The sequence below is a fragment of the Micromys minutus genome (assembly GCF_963924665.1).
Source record: "Micromys minutus genome assembly, chromosome: 21".
In the NCBI taxonomy this organism is placed as follows: Eukaryota; Metazoa; Chordata; class Mammalia; order Rodentia; family Muridae; genus Micromys; species Micromys minutus.
Genome location: NC_137956.1, coordinates 43,669,272 through 43,696,854, shown reverse-complemented (window position 1 = coordinate 43,696,854; position 27,583 = coordinate 43,669,272). Strand labels below are relative to the sequence as shown.

Here is a 27,583-nt window from a genome sequence, read left to right as displayed (position 1 = left end):
AGGCACTGGGACCTGAGTTCGATGCCAGCAGCGTGTGAGGGGCAAACGGATGGGGTGGTGTGCGGTTATACTCCCAGCACTGGGGAGGAGGGAACGGGCATATTTGTGGGATTCACTGGCCAACCAGCCTCCCTAGGTCCCAGAGAAAGACGCTGTCTCGAAAACCACAGCTCCCGAGGGATGACACTCCAGGCTGACCTGTACCTGCACAAGTATGTGCACGCAAAGGAAAGGGACTCGTAAACACGACCAGCAAATGCAAACCTAGAACGTTGTTTTTCCCACAGTGATGGTGAACAGCAGCCGAAAATGTTATTTCTGGCCCTGCCTACCCCCAGAGTTAGGGTGGTATGTTCAGTCTCTGTCTTGGAGGAAATTAGAACTTGGAAAATAGTTGAGAAAATAACCTTTAAAAAAAAGTTAGTTTAAGTGCTTTATTTTGGTTATTTCCCACTGTTTCTTCTCCATCCACTGGGCTGAGGGATCGCAGCCACACCCAGTCATTCCAGAACGCCACGGCAACGGAGTCTGTTCTCTTGAGCCCTGACTGAGATCCCTGACGTTCATTCTAAGGCAGAATCCTCACAGTGAGACCCCTGGGTCTCCCAAAGCTGAGTTTGGCTGGCTAGGATTGGGGGAAACCTAGGAAGACTTTTAGAGGAGATCTGGGGTCCCAGAAGGAAAAAAAAATATTTGCAGTGTATTCCAAAGAAGGACCCAGAGCACTTTTGGATGTGAGTTCTGATGGCAGCTGCTGCGTGAACATCACTGAAAGGCAGGGAAGGGGTCAGAAATGAAAAAGGGTGCGCAGAAAGAACAAGGAGCTAGCCAGTTCTGAAACAAGGGACGCTTGGCAAGGTACATGGCCATATTGCGAGCCAGAGCAGGACGGCTGCAGTTTGAGCAGCCTTGGGCTAGTTGGCAAGCCAAACCAACCAAAGTGGGGGGGGGGGGCTCAACTAAAACAGTTATATATATATATATATATATATATATATATATATATATAAACAATTATAAGGAAGTCTACAAGGAATTCTGAGCCTTTCCCTACGTCTGTCAGGATGATTGTGGTTCTGTACATGGTGTTGGGATGTTCTGTGCCGTTGAAACCATCCTTGCAGCCACAGAACAAGTCGAAAATGGTACACACTTTAAAAAGATGGGTTGCTGGGTTCAGTTTGCGAGTATCTTACTGGTAATTTTGTGGTCTGCACTCACGGACGCTTGGTCTCTTGTTATGTCCTTACCTGTTTTGGTAAGACTCACTTTGTCTGGTCCTGGGATTTCTTTCTTGGGAGACATTTTCTTACTACTCTTTTCTCCTTGCTCAATATAGATATACTGTCTGTATCATTTTATCTAGCTTTGGTTGGTCATTTATGTTCAGGAACTCATTCACTTCCTCTTGATTTCTCAGCACTTTGGAATATAGATTTCCAAAGGATCCCTAATAATCCTCTGGATTTGGCTGAGAGCTGTCGTAGTCTCCCGGTCTCCGTCTCTTGATTTTATTAATTTGGAGTTCCCTTTTTCAAACAACTCAAAAACTGAAAAACAAGAAACAAACAAACAAATATCAACAAAGAACTAGCCAACGCTTGGATTCTGTAGATCCCCTTCCGGCTCTGTCTCATTGGTTTCTGTCCCGGGCTTTATTTTGTCTATCTATTCATTTGGCTTAGTCATTAAAATCATATTGAGGTGCAGGGAGCTGGAGAGATGACTCAGAGGTTAAGAGCACTGGCTGCCCCTCCAGGGGACTGGAGTTCAAGGCCCAGCACCCACAGGGTAGCCTACTGCTGTCTACAACTCCAGTTCCAGGGCCTCTGACACCCTCCCACACACACACCTGCAGGCAAACCACCAAAGCCCATAAAACAAAAATAAGTAAAAATTTAAAAAATATTGAGGTACACTCATTAAATTATTTATTTGAGACTTATTTTATTTTGAAAAATATTTTTTTACTCCTATTTATGTAAGGGGAGCGGTGTGTGGGGAGGCCACAGGAGGGTCTTGGGTTCCCTCGAGGTGGAGTTCCAGGGGCTGTGAGGGGCCAGTGTGAATCCTGTGAAGCAAACACCTGTCCTCTGTAAGAGCAGTTAGTCCTCTTAACAGCTAAGCACTTCTTTAACTCCCTCTTTAATTAAAAAAATATTTGAAAAGAATTATATTACTTTTATATGTCTATGTGTTCTGCCTGTAGGTGTATCTGTATAGGGCCATGCTGTGGTGTCAGATCCCCCAGGATTGGAGTTTCAGAAGGTTGTGACCTGCCTTGTGTGCTGGGAACTTAACCTATGCCCTCTGAAAGAGCAGCGAGTGCTCTAAACCACTATCTCTGCAGCTGTGATTAGAAAGTTGTTTTTTTTTAAAGGTTTATTTATGTTGTGACTGTTTTGAATGCAGGTGTGTCTTGAGCCATGTGCGTGCCTGTTGCTCTTGGAGGCCAGAAGAGGGTATAGGGTCCCTTTGAACTGAGTTGGAGACAACTGTGAGCTGCTTCATGGTGCCAGGAATCTAAACCTGTGTCTCTAAGAACAAGTCTTCTTAACCACATTGAGTCACCTCTCCAGCCACCAGCCCTGATTTTTAAGCAGAAGCATTTTTTAAAAGATTATATTTATTATATATAAGTGCACTGTAGCTGTCTTCAGACACACCAGAAGAGGGCATTAGATCTCATCACAGATGGTTGTGAGCCACCATGTGGGTGCTGGGATTTGAACTCAGGACCTTTGGAAGAGCAGCCATTGCTCTAACCACTGCGCCATCTCTCAACACCACACAGAAGCATTCATAGTTGTGACCTCTTCCTTGCTGTAACCAAAAATGGAGTTTTTACTGTTGTTTGCATCCAGCTTGTCTCCCTTTCTTCAGTGACCCATTAGTCATTCAAGTGTCCCGTTGAATTCCTATGTTTGCATACTTTCTTTTGCTATTGTTTTTTTTTTTTTTTTAGTTTTAGTTTTAGTCCCCTGGGAGTGTTTGAATGACAGGTAAAGTCCTACCTCTGGATTCCTGAAGCATGTAGGCAGGCACTCTCAAGAGGATGGCGTGTGTGAGGATAACAGGAGGGACTGATGAGGTATATATATATATATATATATATATATATATATATATATATATATATATATATATATATATATATTCTCAGTTTGACAAGGGGGGGTGGATCTCGTGGGAGTCCTGGAGCATGAGTTACACAAGACAGTTCCTGTTTTCTTGGGGGAGGTGGGCCTGCTTGATCTCCATGGCACTGGTCCGGTGGGGGAGAAGGTGTGTCTCACTGTGAACAAGGGTACACTGGGAACTGTGTTAGTGTTTCAGCAGCTGAGAGATCATCTACCTGGTGTGTCTGCAACACAGGCAGCTTCAGAGTCATAGCCTCTTGCTGGCTGGAGGTGTCAGGGAATATTAGTAAAAGGGCTGATAATGGTGCTCATGGTTTCTGTTTGACTATACCATCCCTCCCAGCTAGATTATCGCTCTCTCTTTCTCTCCTCCTCCCTCCCCCCCTCCCCCATCTCTTTTCCTCCCTCCCCTTCCCCCTCCCTCCCCCTTTCATCTTTACGATGTACTATCTGGGCTCTTCTTGTTGTCCACCGGACACATGTGCTGAAGACTGCAGACAGAGAGAGGTAGTCAGGTCTTTATCCCCAACTGCTCCAGGTCCTGGCTGGACCATGGCTGCATCTTCCCCCAGGCCAGAGATCCCCTTGCAGGGTCCTCCCAATTACTGATGCTGTCACTGAGTATCCTGCCAGCTCCCTACCAACCTTTTGTCCTTCTGTCAGCCCGCACATTTGCAGACCTCTGTCTAGCCCTCCCTAATTATTCCTTTGAGAATCTGCTGAGAGAAGGGTCACCGGGTGAGGCCTCTTAGACCTGACCATGTGCACTCGTTACTAGGGCACCGTGCTCCGTGCAGGTTTTAGCTCAGCAGAACTGGAGAAGGTCCAAATTCTATACATCTAGTGCGTTCTCCAAATTCCTTTATGATTGGTATGAGGAAAGATGGAAGCAGGAGAGAAGCAAGGAGGGAAGAATTCTGTACGCTCCTCCTCCCAAATCCTGCAGCAGGAGGTAAGGAAGCCGAGGCCAGGGTTTGAGAGAACCATGGTGTGAACAGCAAGTACTAAGAGACTGTTTTCATGATTACTAGTGAATCCTTAAAAAAGTCATGGTGGGGCAGGGGAGGTGGCTCAGTGGGTGAAGTACTTAGTGTGAGACCTGGGGTTGGTCCCCAGAACCCATATCCGGCCAGGCACAGGAGTGGACATCTGGAATCTACGGAGAGATGTGTGTCAGAGACAGGAGAGGTAGCCCAGTGTGTACAGGAGCGAACAACAGGATACCCCATGGCAAACAATGTGGAAGGTGAAGGTCAACCCCTGAGATCGCCCTCTGACCCCCACACAAAGTCACAGAGCACACAGCACATGCATGCACACACAAGTTTAAAAAGTGGTCCCGTAATGTAGAAATTCAAAACATTTATCAGGGGTTTGGGAGAAATAACTTTTATTTTAGAAATATCAGAAGCTTTGTATTAATGAAACCCTTTCCCCTCTCCATTTTCATAAATATTACCATTCTCCAGGCATTTGCAATGACAGCACAGTTCCTGGTGAGCTCACCACCCATGCCCTTCTGATGAGTGGCCTTGTGTTCTGACATATTAATTTAGAGGAATTAATTGGTAAATTGGTAACCTGTATGAGCTAGCATGCTCTGCTGACTTTACAGTCCATGCCTATGAAAGGATGAATTGACATGTATTAATAATTTATGATAAACTCATTGAGACATTTGAATTAATACCATCTACTTACATGTTGGTATAAATTCAGTGTCCTGGGTTAATTAGTTACTTAGACCATCCCGTGTGGAGACAAAGGTTGTTTTACATAACGAGTCATAAAAATAGAAATGCTATCTCACAAGAGATTCAAATCTGATTTAAACACGTACAGTCTCTGGGTTTACGCCGTTCTTCTTTGGCTGCATACAGGAAGCATCTTCTTCCCTCTCTCTGTTCCCTCTGAAGCAGACGTGTCCTCGCTGGTCCTCTTGGGCCTTCGTGTGACCCAGTTATGGTCCCTGGGATTTTAGGTTACGTTGTTCTGTAGCTCTGGAACCAGTTGTTTTCCAAAGTGTGACTCAAGCAGGTGACAGCACAGAAAATTCGTCGTGAGACCATCACCGACTTTTTTGTTTTACGGTCAGGTTACACCATGCCCAGAGATTGAACCCAGGACCTGACACCTGCTAGGCAGACTCTCTGCTGAGCCACACTCCCTGTCCACCTACGTTTCACCTATAAGACTACTACCAACAATTACAGGGATCAGAATTTCCGGTGCCGTAAGAGAAACAGACACTCCTGTGGTGCCTCGGGGGAAAAAAAAATGCATGGCCTCTGTTACTTTCACACCTTCAAGAACATAATTCACATAGAAAACACTGGTGTGCTTGCTTCTGAGCTCACACCCTGGAGACAGCCGGAGGTGACACTTCACATGCTGCTGTGAGATGCCAAGGCTGAGTGAGACAGGGCACAGGCGGTACCCACCTCCCTGTCTCCAGGCCTTCCTGGGTTCCAAGATCATTGGTGACAGAAGCCAACGGTTCTTAACATCAATGCACATCAGAACTACCTGAAGACTGAGCTCAGAGCTGGCCCAGCCGTATCTTCAACACATCTTCAGGTGATGTGCCTCCGGGTCAGTGGACCAGCTTTCAGAAACTCTGTTGAGATAGCACTCAGTGGCCGCTGTGATAAGCAAAGGCTGTGACGGGGCATTCCATGCGCACTGTCACTCTGTCACCATCAAACAGTGCCATATTTGATAAAGCAGTCTCTGGGCTTCTTCAAACATGGCCCTGCTTCCAAATCATTCCTTCTTACTGGGGTTCAGAGAAACAGTTAACCCTGAGAGAAGAAACCAAGAATTGGGTTTCACTGCCAGCCCTGGTAGCAATCCCATGGGATCTGGGTGCACAGGCCAGACGCAGACCCCTAATGCTTGTCCTCGCTAGCACAGAGATCAACTCATTCTTAAACAAAAACTATGGGCTAGCTCAAAACTATGGGTGCGATCAGAGAGGCATGTGCCCGTTCCCTCACCGTTCCCCAAAGTAAAATGTCAGTCTTAAATCCTCTCCAATTTCAACAACAAAACAAAACAAAACAAACAAAAAAACCTCCAAAGTTTGTAAAATATGTTCTGGCTCTTGCTTGACTCATTTGTTCTCAGCAACATCACACTAAAAGGAAACAACCATTAGGCTCCTTTGCCCCTACTCCACAATTGCTCATCTGTTTCCTGACATGACTCTCAAACACACAGCTTATCAAAACGATTTCAAATATTTCGGGGCATGGAGTTTGTGATTCTCTCTCTAAAGATGAAACAAAGGGTGACTTTTAAAACAGCAACACCCCCAAACTTATATTGGAATAGGGCAAAAGCACAGAGGTCTGAGATTTGGGCAGTGAATTCCAGGACAGCTGGTTGAGAAGACCTTGACATATGTGATGATGTCACCAACCCCTTTCTGCCCTTTAGGCACCTCCCGAGACACTTCTCAGCAACATAGAAGACTTGAACTCTAGAGAATGAAGCCTTTCCACCTCAGATCCTGAGAATTATCAGTGTGACCAGTCACAGTTAATCTTCCTCCAAGTGGCTTTGTGAGAGCCCGTGCTGGCAGAGGCTAGACCTTCTCCATCTCAATCTGCTGGTGGTAGTGTCTAGCCTGCCGCTGTCCAACGTTCAGCTTGTATACAGAGCTCTTGTGCTGGCACCTGCGGTAGCCCCACACGGCTCCTGCCACTGCCAAGAGCAACAGCAGACACATGATGGTGACGATGGTGGCAATCACCGGGCCTTTCCTGAAACTGGGACAGTCATCCCCCACGCACGGTGCCAAAGTCGGAAGAAGCTTCTCCTCACTTGCAACAGGTCCAGGGCCCTCCTGTCCCAAGAAGTCCTCAGACAGCAGGTATGGGAAGTTATCTTGAACCTCAGGAGCTGTGACCTCCGCTGGAGGTTGGGTGGCCTCCACATTAGTTGATGGGATGTGTTTATGTGTTGGCTGGAGGGTTGTTGGTACTGCCTCTTGGGTGGAGGTGGTGAGTTCATAGGGTGAGGTGGCCGTAGGTGATTGCTGTGTGGTGACTCTCCGGGGTATAGTTGGCTGATAATTGGTCGAATCACTCTCCCAGGTATGGGGACTCTGAGTCTCAGACACATTGATGGGTCCCGGAATCAGAGCTTCTACATCGAGCATTTGCGATGGACTGATGGAACTGTGTATCACCGATTCGCTTGGTGTGACAGTGGCATTTTTGTGCTCCCTAACTTTCCCAACAGGCTGATCAGGAGTCATGAGGACACTGTCATCTGGTCCCACTGACCCATCCCCCTTGTCCTCATGGTCCTCCTGTCCAGCCTCTACCTTCCTCCAAGCCCCATCTGTCACAGGGTAGCCATCTAACCAGGAATCATCGCTACTGCTCACCCCTGGGTCCTCCGCCTTGCTGTCATTCCTATCTACAAATGGCTCTGAGGGGCTGTAGGTGGTGACATAGACCAGCCTTGTTTCAGACTCCTCTGGGGCCAGTTTCTCTTCACTGTGATTGTCTCTGGCTGGAAGTGGTTCTTTGGTCTCATCCCCCACATCCTTTTCCAGCTCAGGCTTGTGGAAAGTCTCAGCGGGAAACCAGAGTGAGTACTTCCGGTGTAGGCGGGATCTTGGCCAGTCTGTGCGGACACTGCTCCCAGCGCCTGGCAAACCTGTGGTTGGCACAAAGGCTTTTTCCTGGGCTATGTTTTCTTTAGAGACAGAAGTGAAGAGCAGGTGATCTTGTTTTGGTGTCTCGTCAGAGGCGTCTTCCTGAGCCTTTTCCTTTTCTCCCTCTGCCCGGGAGTCTTCCATGAGTTCCCTGAATGACACAGATCTGTCGTCAGGGAAATTTTCTTCATAGTCAATATGGGCCTCGGCCTCATCTGGGGGGAAAGAGGAGAAACTTTATTAGCTTTAAAGGCATGGAGTCAATGTGGAAAACCTGAAGGGGAACAGATCATGGAGACTGGAAGAATTAACAACTGTTGTCACTTGGAAATCATAGTCACCCCTGAAGAATGTACACTCAGACCATTATAACTAAAATAATAGCATACCATAGGCATTGGGGGGTCTATGAAATACTTAAAAACCAAGCATATTTTTATATACTAGAAAACAACTTTTTTCCACCAACAAGGCAACATACATAAGCTGATCCAAGGCCCCCAACACACACACACAGTAGAGGAGTGCCTGGTCTGGCATCAGTGGGAAAAGATGGGCCTGACTCTTGAGAGAGGCCTCAGGAAGTGGGGAAGCTTGGTGCACAGGGCAGGGGGGACATCCTCTTGGAGATGGGGAGGAGGAGGAATAGGATAAGGAACTGTGGGAGGGAGTACCAGGAGGAAGGTAATGATTGGAGTGTTAAAAAAGGTAATAATAATAAAAAAGAATAAGGAGAGATTATAAGACACAGGAAATAAAATTCATTCTCATGAATCATCAACCACATTGGGGTGGGATTTATGGTGATGTAGCTACTCTCACGGCACCCATGTTCCCATAAATGATTCCAATAAACTCATTGGTCCAGTTAAAAAAAGAAGAGCAAACAACTTTAAAAAAAGATTTTCAGAAAAACAAATAGTTTTAAGGATACCACTTAGAATAACGTAAAAAAAAAAAAAAAAAAAAAAAAAGAGGTACGGAATGAGGTATGGTAGTGCATGCCAGTAATTCCAGCATTTGTGATAATGGGGCAGGGGGGCTGTGAGTTTGAGTCTAAACCATGCAGTGAGACCCTGTCTCAAGAGTGGAGGGTTGGGGAGCAGGGTTTGTAGCTCGGCTGGGAGAGTGCTTGCTGGTGCCACGATCCATCATTGAGAGAAATCATGGCAGGAACCTGGAGGCAGGAACTGAAGCAGAGACCATGGAGGAGCTCCGCCTCCCAGCATGCTCTCAGGACCACGTTCAGCTAGGTCCTTCGTCTTTATCTTCCTGTCTTCAACTCCCGTGATGATATCACTATGCACCCCCCCCCCCGAATGACCTGGAACTCACTGTGTAGACTAGGCTTGCCTCAGACTCAGATTTTCCTGCCTCTGTCTTCGAGTTCAGCTAACTTTCTTATACAGTTCAAGTCCATGGTGGGCTGGGCCCTTCTCAATGGCAGTCAAGACAGTGCATCACACGATGTGATAATGTACACGTGACACATGGTATGACCCACAGACATGCCCATAGGCCAACTTGATCAAGGCAATTCCATCTTCCCAGGTGATTCAAGCCAAGTAAGAACAGCAACCAGTACAGTGCACAGGGCTCTGTGTTTGATCCCAGCACCATGTGAACCAGACATGCACACCATATGAACACTCGAGAAGTAGAAGCAGGAGGATCAGAAACTCAAGGTCATCCTCAGCTATATAAGGAGTCCGAGGCCAGTCTGGGATATATGGAACTCTGCTTCAAACACACACATGCACATGGGCATAGACACACTATAAATAAATAAAATATAAAAATACTGAATAAATACATTTTAAAAATGGGTCAGAGCCATGTATGTTTAACCCCATTGCTGGGAGCTGGGGACAGGAAGATTCCCCAAGACTTGCTGGCCACCTAACAAAACATAGAGGGCTTCAGATTCAGGGAGAGACTCTGTCTCAAAAAAAAAACAAAACAAAAACAAAACAAACAAAAAAAAAAAACAAAAAAACCAAACCAAAACAAAACAAAAAAAACCCCAGCAAGGTGGAAGGAAATGGGGATACAGTTCAGTGTGTAAATGTGCTCACCATTCAATCATGAGGACATAGGTTCAAATCCCCAGAGTCTACAGAAAACCCAGGTAGAGACTCCCCAGATGCTCACAGACCAGCAAGTCTCCTGTATTGATGTAGGAAAACAATGAGACTATCTCAAAGTGAAAGGCAAGGACTGGGGCCTAAGGATGTGCCTTTTCATGTCATTCTGGGTCCTGCTGTGGCCCAACTCCTTTACTCTGTGAACTTCACTGAGGCTGACCAGTTGTCCTGAAATCTATCTAGTTGGTCTCATTCACCTTGCTGAATAAATAGCTGGTTTTTCACTTGAAAACTGTATTTTAAAACACAACACACAAGATGGGACAACAAACTTTCCTCTAAACTTTATATGAAATGGATCAGTTGTCCTTGATCTAGCTGGAGATATTCAAAGGCATCGGGTAAAGTCTTGGGCCAGGAATAAAAAGGTTAGGTTTGCTAGTATTGGCATTTGCTGATGGTCCGTGATGGAAAGATTGCTGATGGATATGTTCTCTGCTCTTCTTTTGTCTTTTTTTTTTTTTTAACCAGGGTCTTTATGTAGCCCTAGTTGGAACTCTGTAGTCCAGGCTGACCGTAAATTCTGAAATTTACCTGTGTCTTACTCCCTATGGTCCTATATAGCACAGGCTGGTCTTAAACATTTATTTATTTATTTATTATATGTAAGTATACTGTAGCTGTCTTCAGATACACCAGAAGAGGGCATCAGATCCTTTGGAACTGGAGTTAGGGATGTTGTGAGCTTCCATTTAGGTGCTGGGAATTGAACTTGGGTCCTCCAGAAGATCAGTCAGTGCTCTTAACCATCAATAATCAGTTCCTTGATTATTGATTAAGTCAGTAGGGTATGGGTGAGAGGTTGGTTTACTATGCAGAAAAGGCTATGACACTGGCCATGGGTTGTTCAAAGGAAGAAGTCCAGACATTGGATATGTAAGGTAGAGTAAAAAGACCTATCACAAGTATTTGGAAAATACTTAATTTTTTTTTCTTTTTTAAGAGATAGGGTTTTGCTATGTTGCCTAAGCTAGCCTATAATTCATTATCTCCTAATAATAAACTGCTGGGATTACAGATATTCATCCTCTCATTTGTCTCACAGTGGCATCTTTGAAGGAATGAAAGAGTAAATTGTTCTGGCATGGAGAAGGAGGAAAAGTCTGAAGTAGCTCACACCCAAACTGCTCTTCAAAGCAGCTTCATAACCACTTAGAACAGAAGACCTATTTCCAGAAGCACAGCTCCCAAACACAAGGGGGCGCTGGCCCACTGCCAAGTGATGAGGCACCAATGGCTTGTCCTAAGTCCTCTGAAAAGACACCTTTGTTGAGTGCACACACACACACACACACACACACACACACACACACACACACACACAGAGGCAGAGGCAGAGGCAGGCCCCAGGAGGCCACTGCAGGCAGATTCATCAGAAAAAGGCAGAGAAGTAATCTTTTATCAAAATCAAATCTTATTGAAAAGAAACTTGGCATTCTTCACAACCCCATGGGTTATTTTATGCTATGTCTGTTAGGTTTCAAACCTGGGACAAATAACTGAGCTGCCTATTTAACAGATCAAAGCAGACCTGGCGGCTACCTTCTCCTTGCATGTATTACAGGGTCCTCCTGGCTGGTATACCCCGCCCTCTACCCTGAACTCGCAAGGCCAGGGAGCTGGGCTGCTTTTTCCTATACAGTCCAACCATTTTGGCTAACTGCCTTCTTTGGGCTTCCTGGCTGCTGTACCTGGTTCCCCTCTGACTCCTCTTCCTTCCCCTCGCCCTTCTCCTTACACAGCTCATGCCCACTCCGGACTCTTCCAGATGTCCCTGCTTCTGCTAGTCTCTCCCACATAATCTACAATAAACCTCCTTCCTCCACTGAGGGAGTAGTCATGTTCTTTTCCTTTGATTTCTTTTTTTATTTAGTGTTCACTTTCCTTTTAATTAAATAATAATAATAGTAACAATAGGGTGGGGAGATGGCTCAGCAGGTAAGACTCTTGCTGTCAAGCCTGATGTCTTGAGTTTTATCCCTGGGATCCACATAGTGGAAGGAATGACCTGGCTGCCACAAGTTGTCCCCTGACTCCACCCACATGCTGTGGGGCACATACCTATGTGCACATGCGCAGGCACAGAGACTTCTCTAAAGGCTGGGAGCAGCATTAGTCTAGGAGAGTATAAATGGAAACATTGAGACGGCGTCTTGGTACCATAGCAATTTAGATAAACAATATTAAGTTTGCCCTCATGGCCTCGTTCAGCCATGGTGGGTTTTGCCGTTGATTTTGTGTTTTAAGGCAGGGTTTAACTGTGTAGCCCTGGTTGGCCTGGGCCTCATTAGGTAGCTGGCCTTAAACTCAGAGATCAACCTGCCTCTGTCTCAATAGCTCTGGGATCAAAGTCATATGCCAGTAGTCTGCCAGAAGCTAGTTTTTACAAAGCTTTATTTGGTCTGAAGTCTATGAACCAGATGGTTAGAGTCAGTATTTGGATAAAAATACCATTGAACTTCTCCTTCTATGTGATTTATTCTGTGTTCTTTTTTTTTTTTTTTTTGTTTCATGGTTTTTCAGACAGGGTTTCTCTGTGGAGTTCTGGCTTTCCTGGAACTCACTCTGTAGACAGGCTGGCCTCGAACTCAGGGATCTGTCTGCCCCTGCCTCCCGTGCTAGGATTAAGTGTGCCACCATATCTGGCTTATCCTATATTCTTAGGTATGCTATAAAGTGAAGTCACATTGTCAGTAGGAACAAGGGATTAACCACAATTTCATTGACATGATCCGGAGTAGGAGACACTGGCTTTGTGTACAATGGCTGAGGTGTTAGGATGAGGAAGATCATCCCACCTGGACTAGGGAGTGGGCAATGCCCACAGAGATGCTTAAAGTCACCTCAGCTCGGCTTCTGTGTGAGTGTGTGCAAACGTGCATACGTACATGTGCATATCTGCCTTTAAGGTTCTCTGTAGCTAGACAACCATGGAAACCCAGAGTCCCAGCCAAACCTGTCTCGTTCCCAGATTCCCAGGCCCTATAAGGTCCTGGCTCAGATATAACTCTCACCATGTCTATTTTCCCAAAATCTCAAATGAGGACAAGGACCACCAAGTGTTTACAAACAGATTCCTCATGGGAAAGTATCCCAGGTTTGTTCTGCTCACAGCAAACAGCAGAGTCTGCTGTTGACTAAATTTCGACCAGAAAGTCCATTCTGCCCCATGGATGCCGGAGGCTAGCCCTTTGCTATCCGGATATGTCTTCTCTCGGTTCCTCCCCGTGTTTTTACAGCAATGATGACCTCACTCCCAGGATCTTAGGTCCTCAGTGGCTCTGCCCACAGGACTCTGGGCTGATAGGACCTTGAGCAAGTCACATAAGCAAGGCTAGGGGAAGAGAGCACTGTGGATTCCCCTGTAGCGGTAAAAATTTTAAAGCCAGTGAATGGTCCAGTGGCACCCCGCCACGCCACCCCCAGCCACCCCAGCGGTGGCCACCCTCCTGGCTCTCTGTTGCCGAACTCTCTCTGGTCCCAATGGCGGACTCTCCGCCTCTATGACTAGCTCCATCTATCTCGCGGCTCTCCACTGTCCCAGCAAAACCAGGCCATTCCCTGGGTATTTGGTGGGAAGTAGAAGGGGTGTGGCCCGTGTCTTTTTATTTTTAAATAAAGTTTAAAGCAGGACATGGTAACTCAGGCCTATAAGCTCAGCACTTGAGCTTATGAGGTGGGAGGACCATTGTGAGTTTGGGCTTTGAGCATTGAGTCAATCTTGGGCTACAGAGTGAGACTGACTAACAAAAAAGAAAAGGAAAGAAAAAATTAATCAGTATTAGTCAGGCAGTCCCAGGGTTTGGGAGGCTGAGGCACAAGGGTTGGTAGAGAGACGAGTCTGGGCCACACAAGAGTCTGTTTCAAAATGAAAGATAAGCTCGTGGTGGTGCATATCTTTGAGTTCAAGGCCAGCCTGGTCTACAGAGTGAGTTCCAGGATAGCCAAGGCTACACCGAGAAACCCCAAGAAGAAGAAAAGAAAAGAAAAAATTAATTTAAAATTTAAGGGCTGGCTTAGTGATTAAGAGCACTGGCTTCATAGGATCCAGGTTCAATTTTGCCTACACCCATGATTGTGTACCATGTGGGGGTTCAGTGCCTAAGAAAGTCAGAAGAGGGCATCCTCGGATGACTGTGAGCTCTCATATGGGCACTGGGAATTGAACCTCTGTCTTCTAGAAGGGTAGCCAGTGCTCTAACTGCTGAACTACCTTTCTAGCTGTTAATGGTATATATTTAAAATATACGACATGAGGGGCTGGTGAGATGGCTCAGACAATGAAGGTGTTTGCTGCAAATCTGGTGGGTAACCTGAGTTTTATCCTAGGAACCCAAATGGTAGAAGTTGTCCCCTACAATGTGCCCTGCTCCCCCCACACAGAGGGAAGGAGGGAGAAGGAGACAGAGACAGAGAGACTAAATGTAAAAAAATAAAAATGCCAGGTGGTAGTGTACCCCTTTAATCCCAGCATTCAAGAGGCAGAGGCAGGTGGATTTCTGAGTTTGAGGCTAGCCTGGTCTACAGGACAGCCCAGGCTATACAGAGAAACTGTGTCTTGAAAAAAGAAAAGTACAGAGCATGTTAAGGGATAGTCACTGTCCTACAGTGAAGGGAATCAGCGTTAATGCCTCGGAGACACACACTGTGCTATTTGTGTATAAGGGCAGTAAAACCCTGGAGTTAGAGGGCCATAGACAAGGAAAAAGAGAGCAGCTTGATCAGGTACCTAGACATGACCAGTAGGGCAAAGGAGAGGGACCAGGGGCCCTATAACATCTATAAACCTACATTTATTCAGTGGACTTCTAGCTACATGGCTCTCCTATCCTTAAGGAACGGAGTGTTTACTTCCCCATTTTTTTTCTCCCAGCCAAGGCATGGCCACTAGTATCCCCTTTATGAAAACTGTTAACCACATATTTCACACACAGTACAATTAGATTGTATGTGAGTCTGTTCATGTAGAGTGCCTCCTGCCTGTGACTCCAGCTATTCAGGAGGCATACTGTAAAATAGAAAACCTTGTGTTTCCACTTCGGTAAACAAGCTTGGCTGTCCCAACTGTACAGGATGTGCCAGATCACATATAGGCAGGAATTATGTCAGGATGTATGCCTGCCCCTGATCATGGTGGGAAGCATGTAGCCTTGTGGGTGTTATCTTTATAGACTCCTGACTTATGTAATTTGGTGCTATACTCTGGGAATCCTGTGTATGAACCTGGCTAGCCAGTATTTAATAAAGCTTGTTTCACATTTGATTTAAAAATTGTGCTAATGTTCTTATTGTTGCCTGGAGGGATTAAACCTAAATCAATTACACTGGGGTGATGATTTGTGCCTTTTTGCCTTGTTAGTGCTCTGAACTCAATCCCCAGATCTCAGCTTAAAAAGCTAGTCTGGGGCATGTGCTCTAAGAACCTCAGGATGAGGGAGATTGAGGTTTGAATAATAATGGCCTCCACAGGGTCGAATATTTAAATGCTTAGTCATCAGGTAGTGGAACTACTTGAGAGGGATTAGGAGGCGTGGCCTTGTTGGAATGGGTGCAGCCTTACTGGAGGAAGTGTGTCACTAGGAGTGGGCTTTGAAGCTTCAAGAGTCCAAGCCAGGGTCCCTGTCACTCTGTTCCTGCTGCCTGTGGAGGTAGAACTCTCAGTTCCTTCTCTAGCACCATGTCTGCCTGTTTGCAACCAGGCTCACCACTATGACAACAGATTAAGCCTCTGAAACTGTAAGCCAGCCCCAGTCAAGTGCTTCCTCTTCTAAGAGTTATACTGGTCATGGCGTCTCTTCACAGCAATAGAACAGTGACCAGGAGCAGTGGATTCCTGGGGTTCACTGACTGTCCAGCCCTGCGTACTTGGTGAGTTCCAGGCCAACGAGACAGCAAGTTCCCAACAAACGAAATATAAACATGATTCAGTGCTTCAGAAGATTTGCTACTCTTCAGACCACACAAGTTCAGTTCCCAGCTCCTATACCCGGTGGTTAGCAACCACCTATAACTCCAGCTCTAGAGGATCCGATACAACTTTACTGGCTTCTACAGGCATCCACACATGTGACATGCACAATACAGTATATACCTTCATATCAGAAAAGGTAGCTAGCATACAAGGAATGACACCCTAAGCTGCCCTCTGGTCCCCCATGCACACACACGTCTCCTTACACACACACACACACACACACACACACACACACACACACAAATATACATGCATACACAGAGAAGCACAGAAGACTAGCTGAACAACACAGGCTTATTCAGCCTGTGGAATATGTTCTTGGCGTCTCTGACCATCCCCTACCTTCTCTCCCTCACCAGAACCCTGACCCTCAACTTCAGTAGCCGCCTCGTACACATCTGTAGGACTGGTCGAGAGGCAGTCAGGAGTTGATTGATGCCCAGAAGGACGTGGCGCTCCAGGGTTCTCCTGATGCCACCGCCCGCCATCCTTGTCACATTTTGGGAAACCTACGAATAGGTTCTCTTTGCCCTCTTGTCCTGGTTACACAGCCTTTAAAAATAGTCATTTTAAAAAAAGACATGCAGACATGCCAGAAATAACTAGTGGCTCAATGAACCTCTGAACAAATATGGTCATATTGATGAGGGAATTCTAAATTCAGCTCCAGGCTCATGTTTGAGTCAATGAGGAAAATGAAGCCCAAATGGCAGAGAAAAACAGAGACTGGAGTTGATTTAAGAAACCAAAAGAACGTCGTCCGGAATAAGAGCGGGGCGGGTGGGGGCGGGGGGTGACTCAAGGAGAAGACAGTTTGGAAGCGGGCTTCTGACCCTGCTTGGTAGGAGCTTTGAGGTTCCTGGCAGAGGTACCCCTATTTGATGACGACACGGAAATGTCACAGGCCTCCTGTAAATCTAAGCTCTGTGGGTTTTCCCTCCTGCTTTTGTGACACAGGCAATTCAAGAAAGCTGCGTGGGCCTCAGTTTTCCCCTCAGCACAATGGAGATACTCGCTAATGTGCATGTACAGTGAGGGGAAGTATATAAGATGCCTTTTGTGGAAAGGTACAGGAGCAAGTTGGGGTGATGGAGTTGTTCTGATTTTTAATATTTTTATTTTATGTTTATGAGTGTTTTGTCTGTGCGGATGGAGTTACAGATGGTTGTGAGCCTCCATGTGGGTGCTGGGAATTGAACCTGGATCCTCTGGAAGGGTATCCAGTGCTGTTAACCACTGAGATACCCCTCCAACCTTAGTGCTCTGGTTTGTGATTTGATTGTGATAGTGGATTCACATGAGCGTCCACCTGGAATAACTCAGATAATTTCATCTTTCAAATGGGTGGCTTGTTATAGTAAATTAAGCTTTGTACAAAGGTTTGGAAAGAGATCACCACAATTACCAGGACAGAGATGGTATACAGCAGATATCTGCCTGGTAACTGCTACTTCTCAGTGCCCTATAGAGATGCGTCTTATGGCCATGGCTGATCAGACCAGAGGGATTAAAAAGAAAGGCTAGAGAAAGCCAGACATAGTGGCAGACATTCCTCAGAACAGGAAAGGTGCAGCCTGGAGTATTTAGAGTTCAGTGACTTCCTCAGCTGCGTAATGAGTTCAAGGCCAGTTTGTGCACAGGAGAGATTGTCCCCCAAACAAACAAAAGCCTAGGAAACATGATCGAAAAAGTCAAGCTTGTTCATGGGGTAATAGTTCCTGCTATCTGGGCCTGGGCCGTCCCACATGGCAACAGGACACGGTCCACTCCTACAAGCTGTCCTCTGACCTCCACAAATACACCATGACACCCACACCCACACAAAAATCAATAAATCAATAAAAGCACAGTAAGTGAAAAAAGCCTAAACAAAATACACACACACAAAATAAATAAACACAAGTAGATATACACAAGTGGATGCCCACAGACATATACACACACCTGCGCATATACACATAGATACACACAAACACATACCTGTATACACACACACACACACACACACACGCACACTAAATCAAACCATTTTCTAGTCTGGGTGCCTCATGGAGCCCAGGAGGCAGAGGATGAGGATATAGCAGGGAGGCCAGAAAGCTGGTATTTGTGGGGGATGTGCAAAGAAGTCAAGTTACTGCACAATGGATTTAATGACTGACCGTAGAAATTGAGGAAGTGAAAGCGGAAACATGCTCACAGGAGATGCTATCTGTGACTCTTGAATCCAGTGGGTTTGGTGAGTGGGGGGAGGGGGAGGTACCAGGCCAGGGGTAACAAAGAGGGGTAAGAAAGGGAACCGAGGAAACATTCTCCCTACCCCCAGACCCCTGCACTCAAAGAGATCCTCCTGCCTCTGCCTCCTGAGTTCTAACATTAAAGATGCGTCCCCCCATTGACACAGTTTAATCTCCATGAAAACTAGGACAGACAGACAGAATGATAACCCTGTCAAGTAGAGGAGGCTGTACAAGGAGTGGTGAGGGCTTATCTTGCTTGCTCAATTTTTAAAATACTTTAATTTTGTGTGTATGGGGGGGGGGAGTGACAGCACTTGTGTGGAGGTCAGATGACATGTAGGTTTCAGTTCTGGGGATCAAACTCGGGTCCTCAGGCTTGGTGGTTTTACCCCAAGAACCACTTCATGGGCCCTAAGTCTTGTTGTTTTTCAAAAGATTGTTTATTTAAGACATTAAAATGACGGGAGGGTTTGAGTGGAGCTGAGGACTGAACACTCCTCCCAGCCTTCCAGAGTCTTCATTTACTGTCCCAAAAGAAAGAGTGATGTTTATCTCCACCTTAGCCCAGGTGTTCCTGGTGGGAGTGGGGGTCCTGCAAGCCCTGGCCACTAAGCTAACTGGTCTGCCCTGTGCTCCCTCAGATGCTGGGATTTTGTAGTGTTGGCTTTAGAGGCCTGGTCTGGATCTAGCTATTCAGTCTCCTGTTCTCCTGTCCAAATCCACGCATGTTGGTTTCCGTTCCCAGGCTGGCCGCCTTGTCTGGCACGCCCCTGCTGCGCTTAGTATCCAGCTCTAACCGGTCGTTGCTCTAATTACAGAAAAGCCCCACAGCTCTGCCGTGTAAGCAGGGATACCACAGATCTTGCTGTGTCTGGTTCTTCCTATGCCAAGCCTGAGTCCTTCTCAGGGACCATCTTTCTTTCTGGGACTCGGGCACAATGAGATCGGCTCCTCTCCCGGCCACACGGACCTGTCGCCTCCTAAAATGGTGTGTAGACCCTCCCTTCTCCATTCTTGTCCCTTGTGTCCTCTGCTGTCACCTGTCCTCAGGATGTGACCTTGAAGATGAATTCTCCTGCTTCCATCTCCCAAGTGCTGGGGTGGGCGGTGTGTGCCACCATGCATAGGTTATACAGTGTCAGGGATCACACCAGGGCTTCATATATGCTACACTAGTATCCTAACAACTGAGTAAACCACCAGCCCAATTCTGTGATGTCTGGAGACTGGCTGGTCCTATGCTTTGACTATTCTTTCTTCTCAGAATTCTCTCTTCCTTCCTTCCTTCCTCCCTTCCTTCCTTCCGTCCCTCCCTCCCTCCCTTCTTCCCTCCCTCCCTCCCTCCCTCCTTCCCTCCCTACTTCCTTCCCTTCTTGCCCAGGCTAGCCTAGAATTCACTATGAAGCCAAGAACAAGCCCTGGACTCCTTGCCTTACCTCCCACCTGCTGAGATCACAGGTGTGTGTCACAAAACACAGTTGGTGTGGCACTGAGGAGCCAACCCATGGCCTCACAAGTGCGTGGGTTTGTGGAAAGCACACTACCAGTTGAGTGACGCCCCACAGTCTTTTTCTGTATATTTTTCAGACACATTTTCATGTGACTCAGGCTGGCCTTGAACTTGCTATTCAGTCAAGGATGACTTTCATCTCCTGCTCCTCCTGTCCCAAGGGCTGGGGGATTACAGGTATTTGGCACCATGACCTTGTTGGTGAAGTTTTTCTGCAGACACAACACACTCACACACACACCACTTCTACACTTCTTTCTAGGGCACAGATACCACAGATGCTAAGTCTTCAGAGCTAGGAAAACAGTAGCAGTCTGTCCACCCAGCCAAGTATAGAAGCCAGAATCTTGAATCTTCTCCGAGTCCTCACTGCAGTGAGAAAATAAACACCTTCTAGAACACACAAAACCTGCATTTATTTCTCGTCCTCCCTGGGCCAGTAAACCTCCCATTTGCTACCTGGGTGTGGCTCACAGGAAGGTGGAAAACATTAAGAGTCTGGGTGAGGATGGGCCGTAGACAGTTGATGGCAATACCCACCAGCACCTGTCTGCTTCTGTAGCTTTAGTTACCAGGAGCTAACCAGCAAGTAGGGATAGTGGACACAGGCGTGTCTGTAATGGTTTCATAGAGAACTCTAAAATCTATGCTAACAAATGTCGCCTTTATAATGGGAATCAATTTTATTTCATTTCATTTACTTACTTTTATTTACTCATCTATCTACCTAACGCCAAAAGTTTGTAATCGCCCGTAGAATTTGCAGCTGGTCTAAGGCTAAACTGCCCTCTGAAAAGTTATAAAATAATTCTAAAAAATAAAAACACCTTTACCAAAGTGTGCTCTGGATGGAGACAACATTAAATCACATGCTGGGACAGAATCTTTATTTTTAACAGTCCTGTCTGTGGGCTGGGGTGTAGCTCACTTGGTAGAGTCCCTGCTTAGCATCTAGGAGGCCTCATCCCCAGCCCTGTATGAACTCCTGTCTTCTAATTCTTTAGCTGGTAGAGAAAAAACCCGGTTAAGACTCATTGACTGAACCAAGACTGCATTTCAAGAAGAAGAAGAAAATCAAGGGCTGAGCATGGTGGTACACGCCTTTAAACCCAGCACTCTGAAGGCAGATGGATCCCTGTGAGTTTGAGGCCAGCCTGGTCTACATAATGAGTTCCAGGACAGCCAGGGCAATGCAGAGAAACTCTGACCAGAAAAAAAAAAACCAAAAACAAAACAAAACAAACAAAAACAACAACAAAAGGAGCCAGGCAGGGAAATGGCTCAGTGGGTGAATGTGCTCATGGTCTCAAGATCTGAGTTGGATCCCAGGACTCACATGGTGGAGGGAGAGAAGGCTGTATACTGTCCCATGACTTCCACTTACCTGCCATGTTGTGTGTGCACATTAGGAATAATGAAAAAGCGGACAAAACAAAAATACAGTTTAATGTGTGTGTGTTTGTATTGCTGAAGACCAAACCCAGAGTTTCACATACACCAGATAAGCACTTTATAAATGAGGTCCACCTCTCAAGCTGGGAAGAATATTTATAACATCAATTATGAATGTCCCATAAGAAAATCTATGGTATGTAAATGAATACCTACCTACCTTTCTTCTTTTCTTCCTTCCTTCCTTCCTTCCTTCCTTCCTTCCTTCCTCCCTCCCTCCCTCCCTCCCTCCCTTCTTTCTTTCTTTCTTTCTTTCTTTCTATTTTTCTGCTTGTTTTTGTTTGAGACAGGGTTTCTTTGAGTAGCCCAGGCTGTCCTGGAACAGGCTGGCCTCAAACTCAGAGATCCACCTGGCTTGGCTTCCCAAAGGCTGAGACTAAAGGCATGTGCCTCCACATTTGCCGTAAATGAGCATTCCTAAACAATTAGAAAACCTGGCAAATCATTTCCACCGACAATCAATATGAGGAAAGTTTAATGTTTGATTAACATGTCATGACTATACTACCATTCATGAAATGAACATTTTGACTGAATTCACAGACGGCAATCCTGAAGGCTGCTGGGAATGTGGAACACGAGCTACCAGACACTTCTGGAGGGAGAGTGTTGAGGGTTGCTGTTGATCCAGCCTCACGGGATCCATAATCACAGGAGAGACAAACCCCTGGCCTAGACTGTGCGAGTCTTCATCTTAGCTTAACTGTCAGGGGAGACCCTCACTAGGTGTGGGCGGGGCCACTCTGCAGGCTGGGAAAGGTGAGACACATTGTATGGCAGAGTCCCGCTCCGAAGAGCCTGTGACCAGACACAGCCTGAGAATCCATCGGCAGGGATCACAGCACCTGGGCACAGTTCCTGACAGCCACAAAATGAGAACAAGCCAAATGTCCCCCCGGAAACCTGACACACAGGGCTGTGTCACACTATGGATAGTCATGAACAGTGGAAACATAAGACAAACCAAAACTTTAGACAATATGGGTAGATTGCAGGGGTCCAAAGAGTGTTCTAGTAACTGTCATAATCCCATCATGATCTACAGGACATTTGAGGACAAACTGTCCTAAATACAATACTATAGCGGGGCTGGGAGATGTCTCAGTGGTTAAAGTACTTCCCGTACAAGCATGAGGAACAGAGTCTGGATCCCAAGGATTGCCAGTGGATGCTGGGGAGACATGGTGGTCTGTCTCTAATTTAATTACGGAGTCAGAAGGTGGAGATTGAGCAAGCTGCCTAGCAAAACTATCTCTGCTTATATTAGCAGCTCTGAGTTGACAGATACATATGCAGGCAAAGCACCCATAACACATAAGATGATACAAATAGTTTAAAAAGTAACTTAGACCTAGACAGTGGAGGTATATACCTTATTAGTCCCAGCACTGGGGAGGCAGAGGCAGGAGGATCTCTTGAGTTTGAGGCCAGTCTGATCTACAGAGTGAGTTTCAAGGCAGCCAGGGCTACACACAAAAACCATGTCTTGAAAAACAACATAACATAATAATAATAATATAATGTAAATAATAATAATAAACAATGAAAAAGAAAAGAAAAAAGAGAAAAAGCACTTTAGTTTGGATTCAAGCCTCTCCTTAGAGAAGGGGGGGGGGGCTTGTTAACCCTTCACCTCCTGCAGGCAGATGAAGAGGGTATTTCTCATACAACATTTGCAAGGTCCCAAGCACATGTCCTTCCGGATGCAGAGGCTTTCAATGCCCGACGTGAGGGCGGGGGCGACAGAAGAAGCAGAAATGGCAGCTGTCTACAAGCCCCGTGTGGGCTGCATGTAGGCGAGTGACGCTTACCTTTCCCACAGGCTTGCACCAGTCCGTACCACTCCCCACAGCTGTTGCACAGCAAGGTGAAGGCCGTTTCCCGATGGCCTGTGACGGACCCTGGAGCACACACGTACAGCAGCTCGTCCCCCATCTCCAATCCAGTGCGACCCTGGAGGATGGTGTGTGGGAATGACGGTGGGTCTCCACACGGTCTCTCTGAGGAGAAGCAGCAACAGTCAGAGTCTCCGAAATGTGATGGTTAATCTCCTTTGTCAACTTGACAGGACTAGATCACTATGGAAATGTATCTCTGGGCATGTCTATATGGGATGTTTACGGGATTGGGTTAACTGAGATTGGAGGACCTTAATGTAGGCGCACCGTTTCATGAGCTCTGGTCCAGGATTGAATACAAAGGAGAATTTAGTGGGGCATGGTGGTGCACACCTTTTTTTTTTTTTAATATAAAGATTTATTTATTTTATGTATGTGAGTCCACTGTAGCTGTCTTCAGACACACCAGAGAGTTTATCAAATCCCATTACAGATGGTTGTGAGCCACCATGTGGTTGCTGGGATTTGAACTCAGGACCTCTGGAAGAGCAGTGCTCTTAACCTCTGAGCCATCTCTCCATCCCTGGCTCACACCTTTAATCCCAGCACATGGGAGGCAGAGGCAGGAGGATCTCTGTGAGTTTGAGGCCACTCTGGTCTACAGAGTGAGTTCCAAGATAGTCAGGAGTACAGAGAGAGAAAAAGACAGACAGAGACAGAGAGACACAGGCCGAGGGCTGGCTGGGGATGCAGAAGTCTCCAGCTTTCTTCACCATGTATGGACTGCAGCCTCAGACTGTGAGCCAAAAAGAACCCATCCTCCCTCAAGCTGCTGTTGTCAGTACCCACCCCAGAATCATGTTGAGTAATGGACACACACATGATCTAGAACTTTCCCAGCCTGTGAGAAAAAAGAAACCTGCAGAGTGAACCCACCTACCCCGACACCCTGTCCCTGAGTGCCACCCACACCTAAGCCAGGATCCCAGGGACAAGCTCCTCTAACTTATGGCCTGGCGGAATGCCTGACATGGAGGAGGCACAAAAAAAAAAAAAAAAAAAAAGCCAAAGCTCGTTGAGTGACTCATCGAGGTACCAAGTGACTCAGCGCGGTACAAAGTTACAGATTGGATATTTTAAAACTGCCAGACACCAAGACCCCTCTGCGGTCTCCTTGGTGACTGAGACATACAAGCCTCACAACAGTTCCTTTTGCCTTGTTTGGATGAAGGAGCCAGTGCGTCGTCGAGAGACCTACCAGCATACAGAGGTGCTTGTTGGATATATGTTCACATAAATACATTTATAGCATCTGTCTGAGAGCTAATGGTAACATGGCTACCAGTGGTAGCTATACACGTGAAATACATACAAATGGAAACATTCATTCTATACATACATAAATGCACATATGCAAAGTGACATATATACAACTGCCTATAATATGAAACTTGAATTTCTTTTTTCATGTCTGCGTGTGGTGTGCATGCATGTTTGCATGTACATGTGTGCATTTGGGACATCCTCCCCTCGCTCCCATCTTACTCACTGAGGCAGGGGCTCTCAGTCAGACCCATTGCTCTCCCATTTGGCTGTCTCATTAGCTAGCTCGCTCTGGTGAATCCCCATCTCTGCCTTCTGAGGCTGGGACTGAAGGCACGCCACCATGTCCACCCGGAAGCCACCACGTCCACCCGGAAGCCACCACGTCCACCCGGAAGCCACCACGTCCACCCGGAAGCCACCACGTCCACCCGGAGGCCACCACGTCCACCCAGCATTTATTCGGATCCTGGGGATCTGAACTCTGACCCTCATGCTTCCATGACAAGCAGCCAAGGCATTGCCCACAAAGGAAACTTTATGTAGCCACAGAGGAAAGGGAGCCCATGACATTTTCAGGGTGGTGGGCACAGCCGGAAGTCATCGTGCTCAGCAAGAATAAGCCAGACCCAGAAAGACAAATTCCACTCGCTTTGTGCCATATGTGGAGCTGAGATTCAAAATGACAGAAGGTGCATATAAAACACCTGCTTATTTCTTAGAAGATTGAGATTACATCTATTTGTTTTGCGTGTCTCCACGTGTGCATGCATGTGGGCACCTACCATGGAGCATGAGTGGGGGTTGGAGGAGTTTGAGGCTGTCTATTTCTCCTCTGCTTTGTGGGTCCCAGGGATGGAACTCAAGTTGTCAGGCTTGGTGGCAAGCTCCTTCACCCACTGAGCCATCTCACTGGCCCAACATCTGCATATTTTTTAACCCAAATGGGACTCATTGTGCCTATTACTGAGAACTCCGTTTTGTTTTTTAGTTAATTCTGCATTTGTAAAATATATTTAGATTTACACAAAACTGAGAGGAATGTACACTCAATTCTTATATGCCTACTTCCCTCCCACCTCGGGCTGTGTCTTTCCTTAGCAATGCCCCATACAGTTACACCCTTTACACAAGAACATCATCCCCCAAGGTCCGCTATGTTCCTCGAGTTAGCTGTTGGAACTGTACATCCTATGGGTTTGGACAAGTGTTGCCTGTTCTCCTTCACAGCATCTAAAGGGCACTTCTGGTCTAAAAAGCCACTACGATGTACTTCCTTCCTCCTCAGCACGGGCAACCGCTAGATCATGTGACTAGAGGCCAACAAGGGGTCTGGGAGATGACTCAGTAGATATGTAAGAACTAGTTTAGTCCTTACAAACTCACTTACAAAAGCTGGGTGGGGTGGTTCATTCTTGTAACCCCAGCTCTGGGAAGGCAGAGACAGACAAACACCCAGGATGGAGGGTGGGGGGTCCTTGGCCAGCAAGCCTGCTCAGCCGATTTGGTGAGTCCCAGAAAAGAAGGAGAGTCCCTAAGTCAAAAACAATGTCAATAACACACCTACGGTTATCTCCTGGTCTTCTTGCACATACAAAAGTGTGCATATAAACCCACCCTCACATAAAACAATATCAATTTAGTAAGATTATTAAATTGTCTTTCAATGTAGAAGAGACATTTTTTCATTCCTAACAGGAATGTTGTTAATGCTCTTGCAAGGACTTGATTGAAGGTGCCAAGTTTTGGATTTTGGCCATTTTCATAGAAATGAAGTTGTGATGGTCAGTTTTAATTGTCAACTTGACACAAGCTAGACTCATCTGGGAAAAGAGTTTCACTGAGAGACTGCCTACAATGGGATGACCTGTGAACATGTCTATGGGGACTGTCTTAATTAAATTAATTGGTGTGGGAAGACCCAGCCCTCTGTGGGTGGCATCATTCCCTAGGCTGTGTAAAAAAGTGAGATGGGCATAGAAGAGCAATCGGGGGGAGGGCTGTATCCATCCACTCTCTGTCTCTGCTCCTGAGGATGGATATGCTCATAGACCATAACCTGATACTGCAAGCTAAAATAACCCCCTTCTCCCTCCCTGGTTTGCTTTTCATCAGGGTATATATCACAGTAACAGAACACAGTGATGGTGTGTGTTCTCACGTGTAAATTCCTAAGGATGCACGGCATTGAACACCTCTTCATACATTTGCTTGCTATGTGTCTATTTCTCTGGTGAGGTATTTGCTCAGGTCTTTTGTCCATTTTTAAGATAGGTCGTTTATGACTGCCGAGCGTTGACAGTTCTTTGTCTGCTTCATGTGACGATCTTTGTCTTCTGCAGACCTGTGCATTTCCTCATTCGTTGGTGCTGATTTCTTTGGGACAGAATCTAATCTAATAAGCCCTGCTTAGGAAATGCATCTTTCACAGATTGTCCCTTTGGTGCCATGCCTAGAAGATCACTGTCATACCCAGGGCCACCCAGGCTTTCTCCTATGCTGTTTTTTTTTTTTTTTTTTTTTGAGTTTGTATCTTTATTTATTTATTTATTTTATTTAGGTATCTGAGATCCATGAGCTCATGTTTCTGGGAAAGTCTCTGTATGCCCAGCTTTGCTGGTACCTAAGTTGATAAAACAGCCTTTATTCCATTGTGCTTCCTTTGTCAAAGATCAACAGACTGAAGACGTGTGAGTCTAGTTCTGAGCTCTCTGTTCTATCCCACTGATCAATCTTATTGGTGCACAAGCACCACCTCTTTCTTGCCTACTGTACCTTACAGTCCTGAAATCCAGCCACGGCAGACCTCTGACTTTGTTGTTTAATACTGAATTGGCAGCTCTGAGTCCTTTCTTTATATTGTCTTAGCAACTGATTGTGCCCATAAGGCAACACCGGTTATTTTGATTATGGTATTGTGTCAAAAGAAATCAACTTGGGAAGACCTAACGTGCTGATAATATCAAGTCTTATTGTTTACATGGAACATTTTTCTTTTATTTCCTCAGTGTCTTGTAGTTTGCCTCATGCTCAACATTAGTTTTAGGTCTATAGCTAAGTGTTTCATTTTGGGGATGCTACTGTAAACGCTATGTTCTGAATTTTAAGCCCCACTGTTCATTGCCGTTACGTAGGAAAGTGTGACGTTAGCTCATTAACTGTGTTCTAGTTTCATTTCTGTTGCTGTGATAAAATATCCTGACAAAAGGCAATTTAGCAGACATAGGTTTGCTCAGCTCACAGTTCCAGGTTCCAGTCTGCCATTGAAGGGAAGTGAAGATGGTGGGAACCTGAAGACC

General features: G+C 46.1%; 1 protein-coding gene across 1 annotated transcript in view; it reads right to left on the bottom strand.

Moving 5' to 3' along the window:
- Positions 1 to 5,849: 5,849 nt before the first annotated feature.
- Positions 5,850 to 27,583, bottom strand: part of SUSD5 (sushi domain containing 5) — a gene marked incomplete at its 5' end in the record, with an annotated part of 43,437 nt that continues 21,703 nt past the window's right edge. The window contains 2 exons of the mRNA XM_080934198.1: positions 5,850 to 8,021; positions 22,935 to 23,123. Coding sequence (XP_080790324.1) covers positions 6,727 to 8,021; positions 22,935 to 23,123 — 1,484 coding nt within the window. The 3' untranslated portion in view covers positions 5,850 to 6,726. The remainder of the gene's footprint in view (positions 8,022 to 22,934; positions 23,124 to 27,583) is intronic.